The sequence below is a fragment of the Hemitrygon akajei genome, chromosome 8 (assembly GCF_048418815.1).
Source record: "Hemitrygon akajei chromosome 8, sHemAka1.3, whole genome shotgun sequence".
In the NCBI taxonomy this organism is placed as follows: Eukaryota; Metazoa; Chordata; class Chondrichthyes; order Myliobatiformes; family Dasyatidae; genus Hemitrygon; species Hemitrygon akajei.
The window spans coordinates 160850234-160875768 of record NC_133131.1 but is presented as its reverse complement, the minus strand read 5'-3'; the positions used below and the strand labels follow the sequence as shown (position 1 = coordinate 160875768).

General features: G+C 42.4%; 1 protein-coding gene across 10 annotated transcripts in view; it reads left to right on the top strand.

Moving 5' to 3' along the window:
• actr3b (actin related protein 3B) overlaps window positions 1-25535 on the top strand; it is a 95747-nt gene that overhangs the window by 33693 nt on the left and 36519 nt on the right. For all 10 annotated transcript variants that reach the window (XM_073054920.1, XM_073054917.1, XM_073054915.1 and 7 more), the window contains 3 exons: window positions 694-804; window positions 12162-12257; window positions 18215-18322. In XM_073054920.1, coding sequence (XP_072911021.1) covers window positions 733-804; window positions 12162-12257; window positions 18215-18322 — 276 coding nt within the window. In that variant the 5' untranslated portion in view covers window positions 694-732. The remainder of the gene's footprint in view (window positions 1-693; window positions 805-12161; window positions 12258-18214; window positions 18323-25535) is intronic.

Here is a 25535-nt window from a genome sequence, read left to right as displayed (position 1 = left end):
CAACCTCAGCTTTAAGTATACTCAATGACTTGGCCTTCACAGTTGTCTGTGGCAACGGGTTCCACAGATTCACCACTCTCTAGTTAAAGAAATTCCTCCTCATCTCTGTTCTAAAGGGACGTCCTTCTATTCTGAGGCTGTGCCCTCTGGTCCTAGACTCCCCCACTATGGGAAACATCCCTCTCAATATCCACTCTATCCAAGTCTTTCAATATTCTACAGGTTTCAGTGAGAACCGCTCATTCTTCTAAACTCCTCCAAGCACAGGCCCAGAGCTCTCAAATGCTCCTCGTACATTAACCCTTTCATTCTCATGAGCCTCCTCTGGATCCTGTCCAATGTCAGCATCTTTTCTTACATAAGGGACCCACAACTGTCCAAGTCCCATCTGACCAATGCCTTATAAATCCTCAGCATTACATAAGCTATTAACTGTAGTAACATGGCTCATTTGCAAAATAGTTCAATTTGTATTATAATTGTCAACGATGATAAATCTGATTCAGATTTTTATTTGATTTGTATGGCATGGTATATCAAAGAGAATTAATTTTATTTCTGTTCAGTGTATGTTGCAAAGACTTGTAGAATTAATATAGAATTGTGGCACAAAAGTTGCGCTTCACATTAAATGCGGACGTACAACAGATGGGAAAACTATACCTGACAATAGCTTTCTTTTTAAATTTCTAGTGGCCCATTCGACACGGTATAGTTGAAGACTGGGATCTAATGGAGAGGTTCATGGAACATGTGATATTCAAATATCTGCGGGCAGAACCTGAAGACCATCATTTTTTAATGGTAGTTATTATTAATATACAAATAAATAAATTAATAATTAATAAATAAAATAATAAATAAATTATTAATTGATATAATCTATATTAGTAGCCAATTGTCATAATTTACTGTTTCTTTCATATTGCTGGTGTCACGTGCATATTCTGCATAATGTTTAGCCACCAAATGTTCAAGGAAGTACCTAAGTGGACAAATCAATATTGGAACAATCTAAGCTATAGTGGACTGGAAGCAAGCTAGCCACAAAAATGTTATTACTCTTAATATTTATGCAAATAATTTGTTTTAAGTGTACCTGTTCATAGGATGTGGATGACACTGTCATTGCTCATTGATATTTGTTGGCTGAACTGAGTGGTCTGTTCAATCATTTCTGAGCCAACCATACGGTTGATGGGTGGCAGATGGATTATAGTAGTGGTCACCAATCTTTTTAAGCCCAAGATCCCCTACCTCAGTGAAAGGCAAGATCGACTATAGATCAATTAGTTACACGCATGCGCACTGGGGCAGAAAAGACCGGAAGTAAAACCCCGCAACCCGGAAGTAGAAATAATGTATAAACACCAGGGGTACCCATCCTTTTTTGCACCGCGGACCAGTTTAATATTGACAATATTCTTGCGGACCAGCCAATGGGGGGAGGGGGGTGTTCAACATGACGGGAATACAGCGGTACTTGAAGCAGGTTCCTTATGTCCAGTCTATTCCACAGTTTAGTTTTTGCAGCTCTCGGCACTTAGCTTCTGTCCCGCTTGCTCACGTTTTTTTCCCGCTAACAAAACTCAACGGGTTTGTCTTTAAGTGCAGGGTGCTTGGACTCAAGGTGCCGAAGCAGTTTTAAGGGCTTCATTGCATCTGGGTCCAAACTCCAGCCTCCCTCCCGCCTGCCGCCTGACGCCTGGGCCAGGTGAGGCTGGTTGTGGGTGGGGTGAGAGGACAAGGTAAGGGCCGGAGGTCTCCGTACCGGGGCCGTGGCGGTTGCAGCGTGGAGAGAGCGACCGACCGAGCGAGGACTGCGACAGGCCCGCGCCCGCCCCCCTTGTAGGATCTATCGGCTGAGGGATGACTTTCAGTAGATGGCAGTGAGATAGCTGCTCAGCTACTTATGAAACGCTGAGCCCAAATTAGGTCGTCTGAGAATATTTTAGCACCGGGTTCCCCATGAACATTCGGTGTGGTGAACAGGTCTAGAGGCAGCGCCCATCTGTCCGCGCTCCAGGCCAGCAGCAACGGCACTTCCCGCCGGCCGCGCAAGGCGCTGGTTACCCAAGGCCAACCAGTAATCCCTGGTGCGAGGGTTTCACTGTGTTTAGGCGACTGATGACCTCGCATGGGTTGAAGTTCAACAGTTTGACAGGGAATGAGGAAAGGTGCAGCTGACTCATATCGTTGTGTGGGGGAGCTACACGCATGCACACTGGGCAGAAAGAACGGAACTAAAACCCCGCAACCCAGAAATAATCTCTCAACAGTATTTGTGTATTTATTTTTCTTTTTTTTTCGGGATCTACTGGGAAAGTCTCAAAGATCGACCAGTCGATCGCGATCAACGGGTTGGCGACCACTGGATTATAATGCAGGGAAGTGTATGGTCTTGCCCTTTGGGAGAAGGAATAAAAGCACAGTCTAAATTCTAATCAGGGAGCAAATTCAGAATTCAGAGTTGCAAAGGGGTTTGGGAGTCCTTGTGCAGGGTTTCATAACGGTAATCTTGCAAGTGGTAAGGAAGGCAAATGCAATGTTAACATTCATTTTGAGAGGACTAGAATATAAAAGCAAAAATGTAATGCTAAGGCATTTTAAGGCATTGATCAGACCACACTCGGAAAATGGTGGGCAGTTTTGGACCACTTATCTGAGAAAGGACGTGCTGTGGCATTGGAGAGGGTCCAGAGCAGGTTCACAAGAATGATTCTGGGAATGAAAGGGTTAACATATGAGGAGTGTTTGATGGCTCAGGGCCTGTACCTGCTGAAGTTTAGAAGAATGAGGGAGGTTCTTATTGAAACCTCTTGAATATTGAAAGCTCTAGATAGATTGGACATGGAGAGAGGGTTTCCTGTAGTTGGGAAGTGTAGAACTAGGGAGCACAGCCTCAGAATAGATGGACGTTGCTTTAGAGCTGACTTGAGGAGGGGTTTCTTTAGCCAGAGGGTGGTGTATCTGTGGAATTCATTGCCCCAGACAGCTGTGCAGACCAAGTCATTGTGTAGACATAAGGCTGAGGTTGATAGGTTTCTGATTAGTAAGGGCATCAAAGGTTATGGGGAGAAGGCAAGAGAATGGTGTTGAGAGGGATAATAAATCAGCCATGATGGAATGGCAGAGTAGAGTGAATGGGCTGAATGACATAATTCTGCTTCTATATCTTATGGTTGTCTCTGTCATTTCTCATTGTCAGCCTATCTGAGTGGCTTGTTCCGTCATTTCAAAGCCAACCATATCAATGGATCTGGAAAAACTGTATTCCAGTATGCATAAAGATCCAGTAATTTCATGGCCTACATTGCCGATAGCATTCACACAAGAGATTCTGCAATGCTGAAGATCTAGAGATACACTCACAAAATGCCAGAGGTACTCAGCAAGTCAGACAGCGTCTATGGAAGGGAAAAAGACAGTTGCTGCCTGGCTTGCCGAGTTCTTTTAGCACTTAGTGTGTGTTGCAATTTTTCAATCCCAGATTTAATTATGGGATTTGAAATCCCCAGTTGCATCAGTTGGAGTTGAACATCTCCAGATCAATGGTCAAAATTGAATACTAATTTAGTAACTTAACCATGTAATTTTTATATTCCTATGATGCTTTACTACAATTTTGTGTATTTTTCCTCACATCTGGTGTCCACATTTATGTTACAAACGGTCTGCATAAACTTATCAAGTGACACTTTCACTCCCATCTAGACGTGGTAATGCGGCTCCTCAGTTTTACATATTCTAGCTTGTCATGCTGTGGGGAAGGTAAACTGTTCATGTTCAGGTTCAAGTTCAAAATTATTGTCATTTGGCCATACATATGTTTAGAGCTAAACAAAACAGTGTTCCTCTGGGGCCAAGGTGCAAATCACAGTACAGACTGTCACACACAGCATATATTGCTACAAGAGCACATACAGTCACAAAATAATATTGGTGGTGCAAGGGATGTTGTCCTGGAGCCATGTTTCTGCAAGAACAAGCATGGAGCAGTTCCTCATCTTACACTATGTCAGCAGCAGATGAAGGTAAATCAGCTTGTCCCGTGCTGGGTCAGCTGCAGACAAAGGCTATTTTATGATAAGATATGAACAGGTAGAGGTTATTGAACTCCTTGTGTCAGCTCCACAGTTCATTTGGATACCATCTGATCTGCAGCTTAATTCCATTTGATCTATTGCTGATCTCTAGCCTCTTGGATAACAATATAAAATACCATCATGAAACACTAATCCTGCTTACAGGTATTGGTTGAGCCTCAGCATCAAGTTCAATTGTCATTCAACCAGACATGGACACCCACAAATACAGCCAAATGAAACAGCGTTAATCTGGGGCCAAGATACCAAACACAGTACCAACAGTACAAAGCACATATAACACAAATAAGATAGCAAGCATATACTGTATAAGATAGCAAGTGCATACAGGTGGCCCCCATTTTTCGAATGTTTGCTTTACGACAGCTTGCTGTTATGAAAGACTTACATTAGTGCCTGTTTTTGTTAACCAAAGAGGATTTTCGCTTTTACGAAAAAAAGATGCCTGCTTTATACGTGTGTTTACCCTGAGAAAGACTACCATGACCGTGAAGCCTTGTGCGGGCAGTTGTGTGCGCATGCGTAGATGTGTATGTGCGCATGCGTGTACGTGCCGATTTTTTTTCTCCAAATCGATTTTGGCTCGTCTTCTTCCCAATTTTGATAAGTGAAACTACACCGTACATACTGTATTTCTACTTTATATAGGCTGTGTATTTATCATGTCATTCCTGCTTTTACTATATGTTTGTGTTATTTTAGGTTTTATGTGCTATTTGGTATGATTTGGTAGGTTACTTTTTGGGTCAGGGAACGCACAAAAAATTTTCCCATATAAATTAATGGTAATTGCTTCTTCGCTTTACAACATTTACAACAAAGCTGGGTGGCAGTGTGAAATGTCAGGAGGATGTTATGAGAATGCAGAGTGACTTGGACAGGTTGGGTGAGTGGGCAAATGTATGGCAGATGCAGTTTAATGTGGATAAATGTGAGGTTATCCACTTTGGTGGCAAGAACAGGAAGGCAGATCACTATCTAAATGGAGTCAAGTTAGGAAAAGGGGAAGTACAACGAGATCTAGGTGTTCTTGTACATCAGTCAATGAAAGCAAGCATGCAGGTACAGCAGGCAGTGAAGAAAGCTAATGGCATGCTGGCCTTTATAACAAGAGGAATTGAGTATAGGAGTAAAGAGGTCCTTCTGCAGCTGTACAGGGCCCTGGTGAGACCCCACCTGGAGTATTGTGTGCAGTTTTGGTCTCCAAATTTGAGGAAGGACATTCTTGCTATTGAGGGAGTGCAGCGTAGGTTCACAAGGTTAATTCCCGGAATGGCGGGACTGTCATATGTTGAAAGATTGGAGCGACTGGGCTTGTATACACTGGAATTTAGAAGGATGAGAGGGGATCTGATTGAAACATATAAGATTATTAAGGGATTGGACACACTGGAGGCAGGAAGCATATTCCCACTAATGGGTGAGTCCAGAACTAGAGGCCACAGTTTAAGAATAAGGGGTAGGCCATTTAGAACAGAGATGCGGAAAAACTTTTTCACCCAGAGAGTGGTGGATATGTGGAATGCTCTGCCCCAGAAGGCGGTGGAGACCAAGTCTCTGGATGCATTCAAGAGAGAGTTAGATAGAGCTCTTATAGATGGCGGGGTCAAGGGATATGGGGAGAGGGCAGGAACGAGGTACTGATTGTGTATGATCAGCCATGATCACAGTGAATGGTGGTGCTGGCTAGAAGGGCCAAATAGCCTACTCCTGCACTTATTGTCTATTGTCTATTTCTGCTTGCAAACAGTTTCATAGGAACGCTCTACCTTCGGATAGTGGGGGAAACCTGTATAAGATAGCGGCAAAACAGAGTCACACAAATAAAATATAGTCCAAATCCCTGAGTCCATGAGTGTTGTGGCAGTCTCTTGTTGAACACAATGCAGCTTGTCTCCTGCTGAGTGAACGCTGGGGGGCAGCTCCAGCTCCAGCATTGACACTGCGCCACACTGCCTCCGGCACTCTGGTGGAGCGGTCAGCTCTGTCGCCACCCCCAGGTGCTACAAACAGGCAACTCCGTGGCATGAAGCCTAGTCCTGTCCTAGCTATAACTGCAGCCATGCAGCTCACCCGCCATTTGCCCCTGCCAATAAACCAATGAAAAGGACTTCCAGTATTCCACACCACCAATGTCCAACAGTGTCTTGCGATCATAAGAAAAGTGACTAAGAAGACCTTGGAACACATCAGCAACAGCTGTGCAAGAGCCCTGGGAGAAGGCCGCTACTACTGGTGACATGATGGCACAGTATTTATGGCCCAAATAATTACCTCCTGTTTTGTAGGAATTATGAGATTCTATATGATTAGTAACTGTTTCAAAAAGAAGAGTCTTTTTTGAAGCACCCTTGACCTTTGGGTGGTTTAGAATATTATAGAATATGCTATATCTTCATGATGAATATTTGAAATTGGATTTACAATAGTTTCATCTCGATTTATTTTATTCAGTTTATGAAATAGTGCCTAAAAGCGGAAAGGCAAAATAATTTTACAGTTGGTAATACCTTACTGTTACGTACCCCGTAACTGGGTCACTTACCAGCAAAGATAGAGAGGTCCGTTGAAGTCTGATGGTACTATTTTTAACAGTATTTATTGATAAAAATACACAAAAATAATATCAATGCAAACATACAGATAATATACGTCGTCAATACTAAATCTAAAAGCGCGGGTATAATAATAATCAATAAGAAATAGCTCTATCGTTGTCTAGGGGATAATGTATTGTCCGATGGAAATATAAAAGTCACTCAAGTTCATTCAGGCTGCAGCTTTTGGTTGGAGAGAGAGAGAGGATGTTTTTAGAACTTGCCCGTTTTCCTTTTTATGATGTCGATCCTTCGAAATGTCATCGGTGGTGATCTCTCCTTTAGCTAAGCCGTCTTCCGTGGTAAGGCCTCAATCCCAGGCAACGGGAAAGGACACAAGTGGGCCTTCCACCGGCTGTCGCTATTAAATGCTGTCACGGGCTTTCTAGCGTTTCTCCAGGTGCGTCTAAAGGGGTTGTTCCCCAGACCTTCTTCTATCCTTACTCACGGGGTCTCAGATGTCAATCAGGCTGGAATGATGCCGCCCCTCAACCAGCCCACTTTTGGTCATTCCCTGAGGGCTTCAAATAAATAATACAGTGCTCAATACACAATTCCGTCTCCAAGAGACAATGGCCGTTTTCCGTGGCTTTGTATCGCTGAGGGGCCGGGACACATTCCAAACGTCTCTCTCTCATTTCCTGGGTCTCCTGACCTGAATTAATAGCGATCTTGCGATTCTCAAAAAGGAGGGGGCTACTTTGTACCCTTCGGCCCCTCAGAGTTGGGGCACAGTCGTAACATTACGAAGTCTTGATAGACTAAAGTCTAGTTGTTTCTGTCAGGATAATGTGTTTCAAACTTGAGGATAATTTGTAAATGTATTAATTTATGATTGGAAATTTTTCTGTTTAATAGCTAGCTCTAAGTTGATGTACTTTTAAATGTGTGTCTGCTGTAGATTATAAAACTAGATTTCCTGTTTCAGCCATATCATTGAAAGTAGAATGTCCAAGTTTATACCCAGTGGCCACTTTATTAGGTACACCTGCTTGAAAATGAAAATATCAAAAAAAGGATTGCCGGTGCCAAGCAGGCTGATTTGAGTATCTCAGAAACTGCTGATCCCCTGGGCTTTTCATGCAAAACAATCTCTATTACAGAGAATGGTGCAAGAAACAAAAAAAACAATTGTTACACCAGGGGTAATAGGACTATTGACCTACTGTATGCAAACGTAGAGGATGCATATAGTGCATCCCTGCTGCCTTCACTGGGGAAAGCTGATCACAACCTGGTTTTGTTACAGCCCAGATATAAATCAATTGTGATGAGGCATCCCACTACCACACGCTCTTTTAGAAAGTGGACTCCTGAAGCTGAACAGGCCCTGAGAGACTGCTTCGGTACTACTAACTGGGATGTACTGCAAGGGGGGCTCTGTGGGGCCGTTGAGGAGGTCACTGAATGCACAACGGACTATATTAACTTTTGTGTGGATGCCGTTGTTCCTGTTAGAAATGTTCGCCGCTATCCCAATAATAAGCCCTGGATCACTAGTCACATCAAAGGCCTCCTAAACCAGAAGAAGAGGGCCTTTAAAGATGGTGATCGGTTGGAGCTTAAAAGAGTTCAGAAGGAACTCAGAGTACAGATAAGGGGGGCAAAGGAGCAGTATAGGAGGAAGCTAGAACAAAAGCTGCAGAAAAAAAGCATGAAGGAGGTGTGGGATGGGATGAAGATCATCACCGGATGCAGTGCAAAGCGGGGGGCAAACATAAGTGGAGATGTGGAGAAAGCGAACCAGCTGAACAACTTCTTCAATAGGTTCGACAGCACCATCTCATCCTCACCGCAGAACTCCACACCAGGCTTACTTCCCTCACAGGAAAATAGCCACTCACAGGAGACCTTGCCCATGCCCAGGATTACGGCTGCACAGGTGGAAGGTCAACTGAGGAAGATCTGTACCAGCAAGGCGGCGGGACCGGATGGAGTTTCCCCACGATTACTGAGGGCCTGTGCGACTGAGCTGGGAGAACCACTACAGCGCATCTTCAACATGAGCCTGGAGCAGAGAAGAGTACCCAGACAGTGGAAAACATCCTGTATTGTCCCGGTACCGAAGAAACCACAACCAAAGGAGTTGAATGACTTCAGACCTGTTGCCTTGACGTCGCACGTGATGAAGACCATGGAGCGGCTGATAATACAGAATCTGAGGCCACAAACCAGGCACGCCCGGGATCCTCTTCAGTTTGCGTATAAGGAGAAGGTGGGAGTGGAGGATGCTATCACGTATTTGCTGCACAAATCCCTCTCTCACCTAGATGGGGTCAGTGGTGCTGTGAGGATTACATTCCTGGACTTCTCTAGTGCCTTTAACACCACCCAGCCCAAGATCTTAAGGCACAAACTAACGGAGATGGGAGTAGACTCTCACATGGTGGATTGGATAGTGGACTACTTGACAGATAGACCTCAGTATGTGAGGTTGGGAGACTGTAGGTCTGACACGGTGGTCAGCAGCACAGGAGCGCCGCAGGGGACCGTGCTGTCTCCGGTCCTGTTCACCCTGTACACAGCAGACTTCCAATATAACTTGGAGTCCTGCCATGTGCAGAAGTTCGCTGACAACACGGCCATAGTGGGGTGTGTCAGGAATGGACAGGAGGAGGAGTATAGGAAACTGATACAGGACTTTGTGATATGGTGCAACTCAAACTACCTGCGTCTCAATATCACCAAGATCAAGGAGATGGTGGTGGACTTTAGGAGATCTAGGCCTCATATGGAGCCAGTGATCATTAATGGAGAATGTGTGGAGCAGGTTAAGACCTACAAGTATCTGGGAGTACAGTTAGACGAGAAGCTAGACTGGACTGCCAACACAGATGCCTTGTATCATCGGTAACATCGGTAGCTGAGCGAAGGGTGCTGAGTAGGCTACGGTCAATTATGGAAAACCCTGAACGTCCTCTACATAGCACCATCCAGAGACAGAGAAGCAGTTTCAGCGACAGGTTGCTATCGATGCAATGCTCCTCAGACAGGATGAAGAGGTCAATACTCCCCAATGCCATTAGGCTTTACAATTCAACCGCCAGGAGTAAGATATGTTAAAGTGCCGGGGTTGATTGTATATAATGTATTTAAGTAAACTACTTAAGAACTTCTTAAAAGCTATTATTAATGCTTTTTGAGAGAGTGATTTAGATGCACATCATATTTTTACTGAGTTAAGTATTGTATGTAATTAGTTTTGCTACAACAAGTGTATGGGACATTGGAAAAAATGTTGAATTTCCCCATTGGGATGAATAAAGTATCTATCTATCTATCTATCTATCTATCCAGTGAGAAACAGTTCTGTGGGTGAAAATGCTGTGTTAATAAGAGAGGTCAGAGATAATGGCTGACCAGGGGTTCAAGCTGACAGTAACTCAGATTACCACGCACGACAGCAGTGGTGTGCAGAAGAACATCTCTGAACACACAACACGTTAAACCTTGAAGTGGATGGGCTACAGCAGCAGAAGATCATGTACTGTATACACACTCAGTGTCCACTTTATTAGGTACAGAAGGTCTCTGATAAGGTGGCCACTGAGTGTATGTTTTATTAATTGAATTTGACAGGAACCTATGGTTGGCTCTGGTATAAGATAGAGAGTGGGAGTTGGGTGAGGATGGGGGGAGGAGTGGTGGGGAAGGGAAGTCATTTATAACTGGTCAATTGCTTCAGGTAGAATGGGAATCGGGTCTTCTTGAAATGAGGACTCATTTGAAATGAAGTTTTCCTGCGTTAACCTTCAGACTCCCAAACCCCTTTGCACCGCCAGCATTTTCTGTTTTGGTTTGAAAGAAATAATTTGTCCAGGCTTTAGATACATAGATTTCCCTGATCTCAGTTTTCAATGCATAAATCTATTTGATAAGCATAGTTCAGTTTGTATAGTTCATAGTTCAGTTCAGTCAGTAAAATTTGTATGTCATGTACTGTAATTTTTCTGTTAACTAACTTAATTGACGTAAATTGTATGATACATTTGAAGTTGCTTGAGGTGCAAATTTATGGCAGATGAATATGAGGCAAGTTAATAACATGATCGATCAATATTTTCTTTCTCTTCTACCTGATGGAATTAAATGTACAGGCTGAAGAAGTGGCTGGGTTATAGGTCAGGGAAATGATTCATGGAGAGTGAAAGAGAGAGAAAATAAAGGAAGATTGTGCAGATAAAACATAACTTACAGGAAAAATCTAAACCAACACAGGATTTTGGGTGATAAATGAATATAGCTTTATAGTAGTAAACCATATGATGGATGGTTCTGATTTAATAACTCCTGTAGTGATGTTTGCACTTTTATGATGTTCCCTCATCTTTGTTCCAGATATCATCTTGGGCTGACTTTCATTATAACTTTTCTCGATTTATATCACAGAAACATTTTTTTCCAAAAGCAAATCTACTTCTGTTTTTACCTGTTGCGCAGTGACCTTAAAGCATGCTTGCGTATTGTTCCACCCCTTCACTTCAGATTCAATGACAATAATTAGACGAGGTGGACAGGGTGTTTGGTATGCCTGCCTATGTTGGTAAACGCACTTGAGTACAAGAGTTTGGATGTGCAGTGTAGGTTGCCGAGCTATAATCTGAAAAGGCTGCACAAGCATTTGCAAGGATACCGACAAGGACTGGAGGGCTGAGCTATTAGGAGTGACCAATAAGGGTGGGACTTTCTTCCCTTTAACATTTGAGCTGAGAGGTGACCTCAAAGGTATATAAAATCAGAGGGGATATAAATAAGTTTGAGGCAAACCCGCCTCCCCCCGCCCAAGAAAAAGACATCATTGCATGGCAACACAGTAGCCAGCCAGATTGTAGTAGATTGGATCAATTCAACAATCAAGATAAGTTGATAACGTGGTTGTAAATGCCTGACTGCTGGAATAATTAATTTTATGAAGAAAATTCAAAGTAAATTTATTACCAGGTGTCACCATATACAACCGTGAGATTGATTTTCTTGCAAACGTTCACAGTAGAACAAAGAAATACAATAGAATCTGTGAAAATCTACACACAAAGGCTGACAAACGATCAATGATCACAAGAAGTCAAACTGCAAATACAAAAAAACTAGTAATAATGATAATAAATAAGTAAATAATACAGGAGTTGTAGAGTCCTTGAAAGTGAGTCCATAGGATGTGGAATCAGTACAGTGTTGAGGTGAGTGAAGTTATCCAGAATAGTTCAGAAGGCTGATAGTTGAAGAGTAACAACAGTTTACTTGAAGCTATCCTGAACTCAACATTTTTCATGAAAAATTGCCCTGTAATGATTTGGGAAAGTTGTTGTTCTTTCTATTAACTTCACCTTTTAAATGTTTTAAGATGTTGGACTGTGTGGAGTAATCAGAGTGCTGTTGAAGTCTTTTCTGAGGTAAAAGCACCAATTTCTTCAAAGACGTTAGCCTTGCATGTAAATTTGTTACCTTTTCTTTGCAGACAGAACCACCTCTAAACACACCAGAGAACCGAGAGTACCTTGCCGAAATCATGTTTGAATCCTTTAACGTCCCAGGTCTTTACATTGCGGTCCAGGTAAAAAGATTATAACTAGCAAAGGTCACTTGCGCAATGATTGACGTCAGTATTGTTGGGGGAGAAGGGAGCTGATTGTGATCCATATTGCAATTTTTGACATTTCATTGGCTGGAAACTCTCATTGGCAGAAGCTTGGGAGCTGCTTGTTTGTCATTTTTCCTGGCTGGATATAATTTACGGTGACTGAGGGGGAACCATCATTAGTTTCTTAAAGAAACTGAAAAGGTTAACCCAAGATGCATTTTTTCTTGATCTAACATTTTACTCACCTAAGCAATCAATTGATTGGGAGAGTGGGTAGAACACAATCAGAACTGTCACAAACAGAGAGTTGTGTTTTCATTAGAATTTACCCTTGCACTTTGTAGTTAAATCTGGCTTGTGCAGATGGGGTGACAGACTTCTTTCTCTGGTAATTATTCTGGGTCAAAAGCAAAGGTTAATAAATCTCGGCAGGCCAAAATTGGATTTTTGGAGCACGCAACTTCTCAACCTCAACCTGTCCCGAAATTGAAGGTGTGGAGCACGTACATCAATGGTAATTAAACAAGGCTCTGGCTCTATTATTCAGGTTAATTAACTAGGCATGTTTTTAAAAAAAAAAATGTGAATCAGACTTAGCTCAAGGGTAACAGAAAAGCAGTTCTGTACTTGGTGAACATACAGTTGAAATTGGTACAGGAGAGGGTTGGGAAAGGACCCATCTTTCTCTCTGTTTTTGTTTTGATAATGGTCTTGCTCCTGTAAAAAAAATTTCACTGGGACCATGCTATACATCTTTCTTGAGTCTGCTTCTCCATTTGATAAGACCTTAGCTGATCTGATAATTTGCCTGAATTCAACCTTCCTATCTGATGTCCAAAACTCCCACAGACATGTAGAAAAGAGGAACAGGAGTGGGATGTTTGGCTGTTTGGACCATTAAACATGATATACTGTATCTGATCATCTATTTCACTAACTTGGTCCTACTGCCTGCCATTTTCCTTTTAGCACCTCTTTCTTGAATATGGTTTACTCTATGGTTTACCCCTTCTTGAACAGGGTTTGCCACTTAGAACCAAGGTCAGAGACAAAGAATTCTTAAGAACATGGTGAATCTGTTGAATTGTCTTTCACAGAGAGCCGTGGAAACCAAGGTTTACTATGCTCTGAAGAAATTTTCTCCTGATTTCAGTTCTAATTAGTAAACTCTGTAAGTTGAGATCCTTGGATGTGAACTCTCCAGTTGTTAGGGATGTCTTCCTTGCATCTGGTCTGTATAATTCCATTCAAATTTTATAGGTTTCTTTACATTTATAGGTTTCTATAACAGTTTTTCAAGACTCCAATGTACATAGGCTTAAGTGACCCAATCTCTCCTTGTATGTAAGGTCTGCCATTCTAGGAATCAATCTAGTTTACCTTTGTTGGATTTTCTCTGTGGTAAAAGCATCCTTCCTTGTATCATCATCATCATCCTGTGCTGTGTTGTATGACACAAGCGATCATGATCTCATGACCATGATTGTTCTTGGCAAATTGTTCTACAGAAGTGGTTTACCATTCCCTTTTTCTGGGCAGTGTCTTTTCAGCCATTATCAATACTCTTCAGAGTTGGTCTGCCTGGTGTCAGTGGTCACATAACCAGGACTTGTGATATGCACCAGCTGCTCATACGACCATCCACCATATGCTCCCTTAGCTTCACATGACCCTGACTGGGGGAGCTAACTAGGTGCTACACCTTGCCCAAGAGTGACCTGCAGCCTAATGGAGGGACGGAGTGCCTTACACAAGGGATGTAACTCCACCCCGCCATCCCTTGTATAGGGCAATCAAAACTTCACACACAGCTCCATATGGAGACTCACCAAGGCCCTGTATAACCACAGCAAGACATCCTCACTTTGTACTCAAATCCTTTTGCAATGAAGACTAACATACCACTTACAGTACTTCTAAACTACTTGCTGCAACAGAACATTTGCTTTCAGTGACTGCTGTACCATGACTCTTTACACAGTCCACTGTCCCTTTTTCTCAATCTGTCACATCAAGTTAATAATCTGTCTTTTTCTATTTAAAACCAATTGCATAACTTCATAACCTTATCTCTGCACTGACCCAACCTGTCCAATTTGCTTTGGAGCTTCTTAGCATGCTCTTAGCAACTCATATTCCACTCCAATCCTCAATCCTCGATCCCAACACTAAGATATTACATTGATCCATATTGGGAATAGTTGGCACCAGAACACTGATTCCTTACAGCCCTCCACTAGTTACTGCCTACCACCTGGACAAAGATCTGCTAACTTGTACACTCAGTATCCTAACTTTCTACCAACTTCTCAATTCATACTAGTATATTATCTCCAAACAAACACACTTTAAATTTATGCACTGGTCTCTTATGTGGAATATTAGCAAAAGTTTAGAAAGGTTGAAATATATCATATCCACAGGTTACCCCTTATTAGTCTCTTTGTTATTTCCTTTAAAAAGTAGATTTGTAAATCCCAATTTCCCTTTCACAAACTCAAGCTGACCTTGTCCAGTTCCATTAATGTTTTCCAGATATTCTGTAATTACATCTTTTACCCTCTGCTCCACAGTTGGGCTTGTTTCCATGGTTTACTCCATTTCCTCTTCTTTCTTTTTGCCACCCTCCAATCTATGAAATATCATCAGAGTCAAAAGAATTTTGGAATATGATCTCCAAACCATCTTTTCCTGGCCACTTCCTCTAATAATGGTACAAATAGATTATCAGGCCCTGGCAATTTGTTAGCCTTTAATTTACATTAATTTCCCCAGCATTATTCCTTTACTGATAATCTGTTCCTTTCTCTCTCTGAACTCTTGGTTCTGTAACATATCTGGGAGGTTATTTGGGTCCTCTGTAATGACAGAACCAAGATATGTATTTAATTTTTTTTGCCGTTTCTCTGTTCTGAGTCATAATTACCTCCCCTCCCTTCTGATGATTGTTTATCCAGACTTTCTCTTCACATGTAGAGTAGATTTGTCACAAAATCCATCTTTCCCCTATTAATCATTCATTTTGTTCTCTGCTGGAATTCTAAAATGTTTTCAGTCCTCAGCCCTGCATTTCTATGATAATTGTATACATCTCCTCTTTAAATCTAATAACATCGCTCAAGTCACAGTCGAGTTTCCCTTTGCTAACTTTATTTGATTGTCATGGAGGAACGGACAATTGTTGCAAATTATATGTGCCTTTTCTTTAATTATTACCCATTGACTATCCCCAATCTGTCTTTAGTAATTTGTACTTTATTCTTTCAAAGATTCTTTTGTTCAAATACAGGACCCTAGTTTCTGTTTTGATAACTTCACTCTCTATCTTAATGAAGAATTCCATCATGCTGTGCTCACTCTTCCCCAAAGGGCAACATACAAAAAGACTGCTAATCATTGCACAATGCATTTAGGATAGCCTGTTTTCTGATCAGCTGCTGAACAAACATGTAAGATAACTACATATTATTATGTAAGATGATACTATTATGTAAAATTAATCTGAGGGTTGTATATGGTGACATTTATATACTTTGATGATAAATTTATATTGACCTTTGGACATATTTCTAAAGTTTTGCCTCACAGTAGATTAAATTCAACATTGATTGAAGTTGAATCTGTAATGAAGGCATCTCTAATTTTAAGTTTAATTCAATTTCTGACTGGGCGCAATGGACAATGGCGATTTATCTATGATATATAGCGCACTCCTCACAGTCAGATTCTGTATTAAGATTTTCTGAGCCAATGTCCATCCGCATTGATATCCTCCTTAATGAACAACTTAACATTTTTTTCCTTTGCTTAACCATCCTAAATGTTGAATACCCTTGGATGTTCATTTCATTCTTGTTCACCCGGCAGCCATGCTTGTGTGTCAATATTGTAACCAATTGTATCTACGTGCTGTTGAATCATTGAATTTATTGCAAATGCTCTATGCATTAAGCTCAATGTCTTTGGACTTACCTTTTTGGCATTATTAACTCCCTTAGCTGTTTTTATTTTCAATACGAGCAACATATTTCCAGCACAGTCTTGTTGGGCTGAAGGGCCAGTTTCTGTGCTGTCTTGTTCAATGACTCTATCTGCAGTTTCTTGTATCTCTTCTTTATTTGCACAATTGCAAACTAGGCTAGCACAGACTAGAAGGACTGAAGGGTCTGTTTCTATGTTGTGGTGCTCTGTGGTTTCTATGACTCTATGGCCCTATTTGTCCGTAACTCTTCTTAGCCTTCATTTTGTTCCCTTCATTTTGGTTTGTTTTTCCCTCTCCTTTCGTCCTGTTAATTTCCAGTTTGATTCATCAGCCTCACTCCCAATATATTTAATGACTCAGCTTATTCTGCCATCTGAAAGAAAAAATGTCTCAGTCATCTTGCTTAAATGCTGAAATCTTACAATGATGCAGTGCCCCCCAGTTCTAGACTTTCCCACTGGGCAAATATTGTCACAGCATCACCCTGTCAAACCCTTAGGGAACTTTTGCAATTCAGACAAATGAGAGGTGGTATAGTCCATAAGACAATATGACTGTCCCTTCAGTCCTGATGAAGGGTCTCAGCCCAAAATGTTGACGGTTTATTCCTTTCCATAGATGTTGCCTGACCTGCTGAGCTCCTCTAGCATTTTCTGTGCTTTGCTCTGGATTTCCAACGTCTGCAGAATCCCTTGTGTTTAAGGCAGCCCCTTTCCTCATCAGGTAGACTTCTTGTCCCAGAAATCATTCTGGTGAATCTTTGCTGTGTTACCTTCAATGGTAGTTATCAATCCCTTAAATAAGGAGACGGTACTGTGCAGTAGGAATCACCTCATCAAATATCTGTAGGCAAGATATTTCTTACTTTCCTGGACTGAAACAAAAGACTAATTCCCATTTGCCTTCCTAGTTGCCTATACACCACATTAATTTTCTCTGTTTTCCTTTACAAGGATTGGGGTTCGGGTTTTCACTGAACATTAAATTATCTCAAATCCCTTCCAAGACCAAGGAGATGGTGGTGGACTTTAGGAGATCTAGGCCTCATATGGAGCCAGTGATCATTAATGGAGAATGTGTGGAGCAGGTTAAGACCTACAAGTATCTGGGAGTACAGTTAGACGAGAAGCTAGACTGGACTGCCAACACTGATGCCTTGTGCAGGAAGGCACAGAGTCGACTGTACTTCCTTAGAAGGTTGGCGTCATTCAATGTCTGTAGTGAGATGCTGAAGATGTTCTATAGGTCAGTTGTGGAGAGCGCCCTCTTCTTTGTGGTGGCGTGTTGGGGAGGAAGCATTAAGAAGAGGGACGCCTCTCGTCTTAATAAGCTGGTAAGGAAGGCGGGCTCTGTCGTGGGCAAAGTACTGGAGAGTTTAACATCGGTAGCTGAGCGAAGGGCGCTGAGTAGGCTACGGTCAATTATGGAAAACTCTGAACATCCTCTACATAGCACCATCCAGAGACAGAGAAGCAGTTTCAGCGACAGGTTACTATCGATGCAATGCTCCTCAGACAGGATGAAGAGGTCAATACTCCCCAATGCCATTAGGCTTTACAATTCAACCGCCAGGACTTAAGAACTTTTTAAAAGCTATTATTAATGCTTTTTGAGATAGTGATTTAGATGCATATCATATGTTTTACTGAGTTAAGTATTGTATGTAATTAGTTTTGCTACAACAAGTGTATGGGACATTGGAAAAAAAAAGTTGAATTTCCCCATGGGGATGAATAAAGTATCTATCTATCTATCTTTTTTTCCGGAATTGTTGAATTCAGCAGAAGATATGATTTTTTCAGTGCAGCATATTTAGAATTAGGAAATACAATTTTGCTAAAATGCTATTCAGAGAAATGGATGATATTTTATATATATTAATATCATGTACAAATTCTACTGGATATACAACAATGTGTAACCTTTCGGGATTTATTTTAAATTGCAGGCTGTGCTAGCCTTAGCCGCATCGTGGACCTCACGGCAGGTGGGAGAACGCACATTAACAGGCTTGGTAATAGACAGTGGTGATGGAGTGACCCATTGCATTCCAGTGGTGAGTATATTGGTTAAATGCACCCAAATGATCATCATATCTGCTGAAACAGGATTGGGATTCGGGTCAGCTAGAGAGCTAAACTAAGTTAAGTAGTGCAGGACAAGCTTTCTCACACAGAGACAGTTGTGTGCCAGGAATGTGGTGCCAGGGGTGGTTGTGGAAGCAAATATGAAATAGGTGTTTAAAAGACTCTTAGGCATATCAATATGCCAAGAGTGCACATTGTATAGGTAGAGGGGGTTAGGTTGGAAGATTCTGGTAACACAGTACTTGCAAAAGGTGATTTAATAGTTACAGGACTGAGTTTATCTGGTGGTGGTTCTGAATGGAGCTATTGGCAATTAACAATTCAAACTGAAGTTAATTTTACACTTGCATGCATGGACTGTGAACTGGGGATTAACAGACAAATATTTGGAGTCAGGTCCATTATTGAATGTTGTTCTGGGACTTCATAGCAAGGTCTGGTCTTGCTGAAGAATTGGCCCCTGGGATAAAACCTAGAACTCTTTTAATTTTGGTGGGAATTGTGGACCTGCAGATAAGCAATTTAAAAAATTATGTTGAACTGCTTAATGCACTAGGGTAGGGCTGTAGTAATTGTCTATTTTCAGATGCCTGATGAAAGTGGTATGCTTCCTATTTGTAATGATAATATTTGCATAATGTTGCTGGGTAGAAAATTTCAGGATACTAGACCAGCACTGACAGAGAAATAGATGGAGAAATCATTACTGGAGATGATTGGATTCCCAAGATGTCTTTGTTTTTGTCTTTGGTTGTAGAAGCTGTAGACGAGAAAGGTATTGTCAAGGTAAGTTTGCCTAGCTGCAGCTCTTTATAGCCTGAGACCTCCAACTAAAAGTAACTTCAAGGCTATGGGTGCATAATTATTACTAAACAGTAAATTGGACAACAGCTTTCAATGACCCAAAAGTGGAAATTTGCAAGTAGCTGTTTAAGTTAGCTTGATTCTTCTGAAGCATGATCATCCCGGTGAAATGATGCAGAAAATGTACGAAGAACTGCACAAGAAATGGGCGGTAGGGTAGCGTGGCAGTTAGCATAATGCTGTTTCTGCGCCAGTGGTCACCGATCGAGGCTTAATTTCTGCCTCTGCCCGTAAGGGGTTTGTACGTTGTGACTGCGTGGGATTTCCTCTGGTTGCTGCAGTTTCCTTCCACATCCCAAAGATCTATGGATTTGGGCATGCTGTGTCATCGCCGGAAGTGCGGCAACACTTGTGGGCTGCCACCAGCACAATCTTGACTTGACTTGATGCAAGTGGTGCGTTTCACTGTATGTTTCAATGTACATGTGGCAAATAAAGCTAATTTTATATAACTGTAGTTCCAAAGGAAAGTAACACCATGACAAGTCTTAACTGGGATCCAGTAATTTCTCAGCCATTTTTTCCATCAGATTTTAATATTTTTGTTGGAGAATTAAAATGAATTGTAACACTTTTTTTCCTTTCTTATTTTTCTTTCAATTCAGTCTGTCTTTCTCCTTTCTTTTGTTTTCTCTGCATGACTTTTCATTTCCGTGTTTAGAATCAGTGTGATTTTGTAAAGCTTAGTAAAGCTTAGTAAAGCAATGAAGCCTCATTATTCTGGTTGGTGTGCTGTCACCTCTTGATAGCTACAGATCAGATTTGCACATTTACTATAGGCTCCACCGCAAAAAGCCTGTTGTTTTTAGCAGACTGCTAAACTGCTACAGCAAACTCCAGATGACCCATGGTTAACAGGCCATAAAGATGATAAATAGACACAGGATGTTGAACAGTTGAACTATTCTGAAATAAAACAGGCAACGCAAGAAACACCCATCAGGTCAAAGAGCACCTGTGGAAAGGAAAACAAGCAAGAGATACAGTAACACACATAAAATGCTGGAGGAACTCAGCAGTCCAGGCAGCATCTATGAAAAAGAGTACTGTTGCGTTTTGGTCGAGACCCTTCATCAGGACTGGCGGATTTTATAAGAGACTCAGTAATTGTTTTAAGTTCAATCTCCTACTTCAGAACACTCATTAACCTGCCTTCCCTTTCCACAGATGCTGCCCAACCACTATGTTCTCTTTTTATTTCAGAATTTCAGCATCTGCAGTTTTGTTTTCACCCCTGTCCTGGTGCTTTTTAATATTAAAGTTTAACATTAATATTTCGTTCCCATGGCCAAGCTTTGGATCACCTAACCTGAAAATGGTTTATCACTTTATTTAGTTAATATTCCTGTAAAACACTGGATCATTCTGTTACGTTAGAGGCGCAATATGAGTGAAAGTTCCCAATGTGTCTATGGGCCTTCATGTTCACAGCTGAACATCACATTACACCACTAGATGGCAAATGAGCTTTGGAGGTTAATGTAGCATTCAGATTTACAAATGATTTTTTTCTCAACAAGGAACACCTTTGGTCTTGAATGACAGAAGATTTCAAAGATTCAAAGTACATTTATTATCAAAGTATCTATGCAATATACAACCCTGAAATTCTTCTTCTCACAGACAGCCACAAAACAAAGAAACACCATGGAACCTGTTCAAAGAAATTACTAAACACTCATTGTACAAAAATAGGAACAAATCATGCAAACGGGAAAAATGGGGAAAACACACACAGAGTATTAACTATCAAAAGCAGAGAGTCCTTGAAACAGCTGATGAATGTTCAGTTTAGTTCAATTTAATGCTGTCGTTCGTTGACAACAGGTTGCAGAACCAGTCTGCCCCAACCAAAATCACACAAAATAACCATAAAATAAAGGAGTAACCAGAAATTAGAAACACATTGAACATGAACTGCAGGATCCAATCCACAAACTATGTCAGTTAAACTTTGCTCAAGGCCCAAGACTCCAGCACCATCCTCCAGCAACAGGGAGTGAGAGGGAGAGAGAGACCAGTCAAATGCTGGCACCTTCCTCTGGTAGCAGCAAGTGAGGGGGGTGGGGGGAGTGAGAGAGAGAGAGAGAGATTGAGAGACACTGGCACATGCAGGCAGATGAGGCTGAACACCCACTCGATTTCTGCTGTCGGAGTCGATGGAGTCGAACGTGGGCTCATGCCCCGTTTCCAAGATTCTTGGCCTCTAGGCCGTGCATGCCGTTCTAAACCTCGCTGAACTCCCTTGGAGACTGCAAAGCGCCAGATCCCTCAATCAGCCTGAAAACTCAACATCAAAACCCAAATCACAGGTTCCAATGATGCTTAGCTGAGTAGCAGAATTGTATTTGACAGTAGGAGTAAAAGAAGCTTGTGAACTGTCTAAAGGATGTCGTCTTTAGTTGCGTTTTTCGCTGGCCCCATCTTCTTCAGTTCATGTTTTACGTCTGTGATATAAGAACAACAAATGCCCGTGTGCTGTTGTCCCTTTCAGATGGTTGACCAAGTTTCTTAGATGTTTGCGCAGGTTTTGCATGTCATTTAAAATTTTGAAAAACTTCTATAGATGCACAGTACAGAGTATCCTAACTGGTTGCATCATGGCCTGGTGTATTAACACCAATGCCCAGGAATGGGAGAATCTATAAAAGTGGTGGATACAGCACAGTCCATCACAAGCAAAGCCCTCCCCACTATGGAGCACATCTCCAAGCAGTGCTACCGCAAGAGAGCAACATCTATCATCAAGGATCTCCACCATCCAGGCCATGCTCTCTTCTCACTACTACCATTGGGCAGGAGGTCCCACTCCACCAGGTTCAGGAACAGTTATCACTCTTCAACCATCAGGCTCCTGGACCAGCATAGATGACTTTACTCACCACAATTCTGAACTTACTCCACAACTTACAGACTTAATTCCAAGGACTCTACAGCTTTTGCTCTGAGTATTATTTACTTTTGGCATTTGCACAATTTGTCTTCTTTTGCACATCGAGTGTTTGTCAGTCTTTTGTATAGTTTTTCATAGTTCTCTCTTCAACTTCCACCAAACAAAAGACCTGGAGCACCTCGCTCTCAGGCACACAACAAGAAAAAAACACTCCCTTCACTGGGCACCGCACATTCCAAAGCCCCTGTTATCTCTAGTCATAACCCAAACACTGCTGCTACAGAGAAACCATTACATTAGCAGTGAAACCTTTTCCAGGGCATTGAGGAACTGATTCATCAATCTATGGACTCACTTTCAAGCACTGTACAACTCATGTTCTCAATATTATTTATTTATTTTCTGTATTTGCATAACTGGTCTTTTGCACATTGGCTGCTTATCAGTCTTTGGGTGTAGCTTCCCATTGATTCTATTGTACTTCCTTGTCCTACCGTGAATGCCCACAAGTAAATTAATCTCAAGGTAGTATATGGTGACATATATGTACTTAGATAATAAATTTACTCGGAACTTTGATCAAAGGGAAGACACCATAATGACTAGAGTCTTACCTTGCCCAGGTCAGGACCATGAGAGAGAACTTTCCACTTGCTTAGATTTTTGGTTTGAACCACAGCCCCCAAGTTCAATATCATCTTCAACATTCATTCTTCTCATACTAGTGCACCAAGTGTGCTGTCAGGATAATGAGCTGTTGTCACCAATGTGGGCTAATCCAGTGTGGAGGGGAACCTGTGGTGGCCCCTTGAACCCAATACACTGGTCTTCTGTATGGTAGTGCAGATCCTATAAAACCCATGAGTATTGAGCACCAAGGTTCACCATCCCCTGCACATTCTTCTCCAGATAACACACAGTAACATCTTAAATTGAAAATATTGACGCCTACAGAGATACATTAGGGACGCAGGCTCACTGAGTACACCAAACAGCCAATTTTGCACTCATCCTACCATAACCTATTTTATTCTCTCCATATTGCTATCATGCCTTTATATTCTACCACTCATATACACATAAGGGGCAATGCACAGAGGCTGTGTAACCCATGGTTGTGGGGTGAATGTGCAAATGCCACAGAGATGCCACCAGAGGTCAGGATTGGATGTGGGTTGCAGAGCTCCATGGCAACAATTCTACTAGGGATATCACGGTGCTGCAAAATTCAGCTTCACTAGGTGTGAGTCTGGGTACTCTCAACCCTTTGGCATTTAGTGCTTAATCTCACGGGGACTGCTGTTCCTCGCTAGCAAATTGTGGACTGGAGAAGGACAAGAAATGCCAAACAAAGTTCAAACCCAGAAAGTGAATTAACCAAATTGGATCAATATAATCTGTATTCGTACTTTAGGATGATTAATGTTCTTCCTGAAGTCAACTTTCCCTCTGAGGTGCAAATTAAAATATCAATGTAATACATTCCATTGCATTGGAAAATGAGAGTGTAGTGTAAAAGATGCAGATCTTTAGTAGGTATTTGCAATTTGAGAAATCAATTTGTAGATGTGTTAGGACTTTTTTTTAACCAAGCCTCTTTTGATGTGTCCTATTTTCTGGCTAAGTTTATTTAAAGGTGCTTGTAAGAAAGCTGACAATTTTGGGGCTCCGAATGGAAGTTTCTACTTATTTATTTAGAGATGCAGCACAGTAACAGGCCCTTCCAGCCCAGTGAGCCCGCGCCACCGGAATGCACCCGCGCCACCGGAATGCACCCGTGCCACCGGAATGCACCCTCGCCACCGGAATGCACCCGCGCCACCGGAATGCACCCTCGCGACCGGAATGCACCCGCGCCACCGGAATGCACCCGCGCCACCGGAATGCACCCTCGCCACCGGAATGCACCCGCACCACCGGAATGCACCCGCGCCACCGGAATGCACCCTCGCCACCGGAATGCACCCTCGCCACCGGAATGCACCCGCGCCACCGGAATGCACCCGCGTCACCGGAATGCACCCTCGCCACCGGAATGCACCCTCGCCACCGGAATGCACCCTCGTCACCGGAATGCACCCGCACCACCGGAATGCACCCTCGCCACCGGAATGCACCCTCGCCACCGGAATGCACCCGCGTCACCGGAATGCACCCTCGCCACCGGAATGCACCCTCGCCACCGGAATGCACCCTCGTCACCGGAATGCACCCTCGTCACCGGAATGCACCCGCGTCACCGGAATGCACCCGCGCCACCGGAATGCACCCTCGCCACCGGAATGCACCCGCGCCACCGGAATGCACCCGCGCCACCGGAATGCACCCTCGCCACCGGAATGCACCCGCGCCACCGGAATGCACCCTCGTGAACTTTTATGGTGGAGAGTACTGAACATTTTGACAAACACAAGGAAACCTGCAGATGCTGGAAATCCAAAGCAAAATGCTGGAGGAGCTCAACAGCATCTATAGAGAAGAGTAAACAGTCAACGTTTCGGGGCGAGACCCTTCATCAGGACTCTTTTCCATAGATGCTGCCTGGCCTGCTGAGTTCCTTCAGCATTTTGTGTGTATTGCAATGAACATTTTGAATTGTTTTTCAGGCAGGTTTCTATGGGTAAAAACCTTAGAATTGTTCTATTTATTTAATAAATTGTAGAGCAGGGGTGTCACTGGCCAAGCCAGCATTAATTCACTGTCAGAAGTCATGTTCTTGAACTGCTGTGGTCTGTGTGGTGAAAGTACTTGTCCAATACTACTAAGCAGAGATTCCATGGTTCTTTTTTCCCCGGTGGCAATACAGGATCAATAGGCTTTTCCCAAGTTAATACAGAATGTAGGGGGATTTTGCAAGTGGTGGTGTTTTCAGTGTCTGCTATGCTCATCTACAGTCATTTAGATGTAGGAGGTGCTGTGGGAGAAGTCTGAGGAAAAGGAGGATGCAGCGTTAGGCGGAGTGAGTGTCCAAAGAGAAATTAACCAAGAAGAACGGAACTGGGTTCCCGTTTTCTCAGTTACCAGGTTTCAATGACACCTTTTTCCAAAAGTTAAAAAAAAAAGAGCAAACTGTAAGATGTTGGAGAATAAGAGTTAAATGAGCTAAAAACTGCAAAGTTTATAGAACTGCTAAGTAATCATGGGTGGTAGGAAACGGCTTAGGATGGTGGTGAATATTGGTAGCTCGGGTTGAGGTGATTGATGTCACAGTGTACACCGATCTTGGCAATTAGCTTGCCAAACAAAGGCGCAGGCAAACACAAAGCAGGCACGAGAATTTTTAAAAGCGTGGTTCTCTTCTGATAACTCTGCAAACAAACATATTGAAATAGATGCCATCTACAAACTCCTAAGAGCCAAAGGAACACAAGCCAATAGAATTGAAAGGTCAGCTGAAGGGGTAGCCAATCAGAATCGGGGGAAGC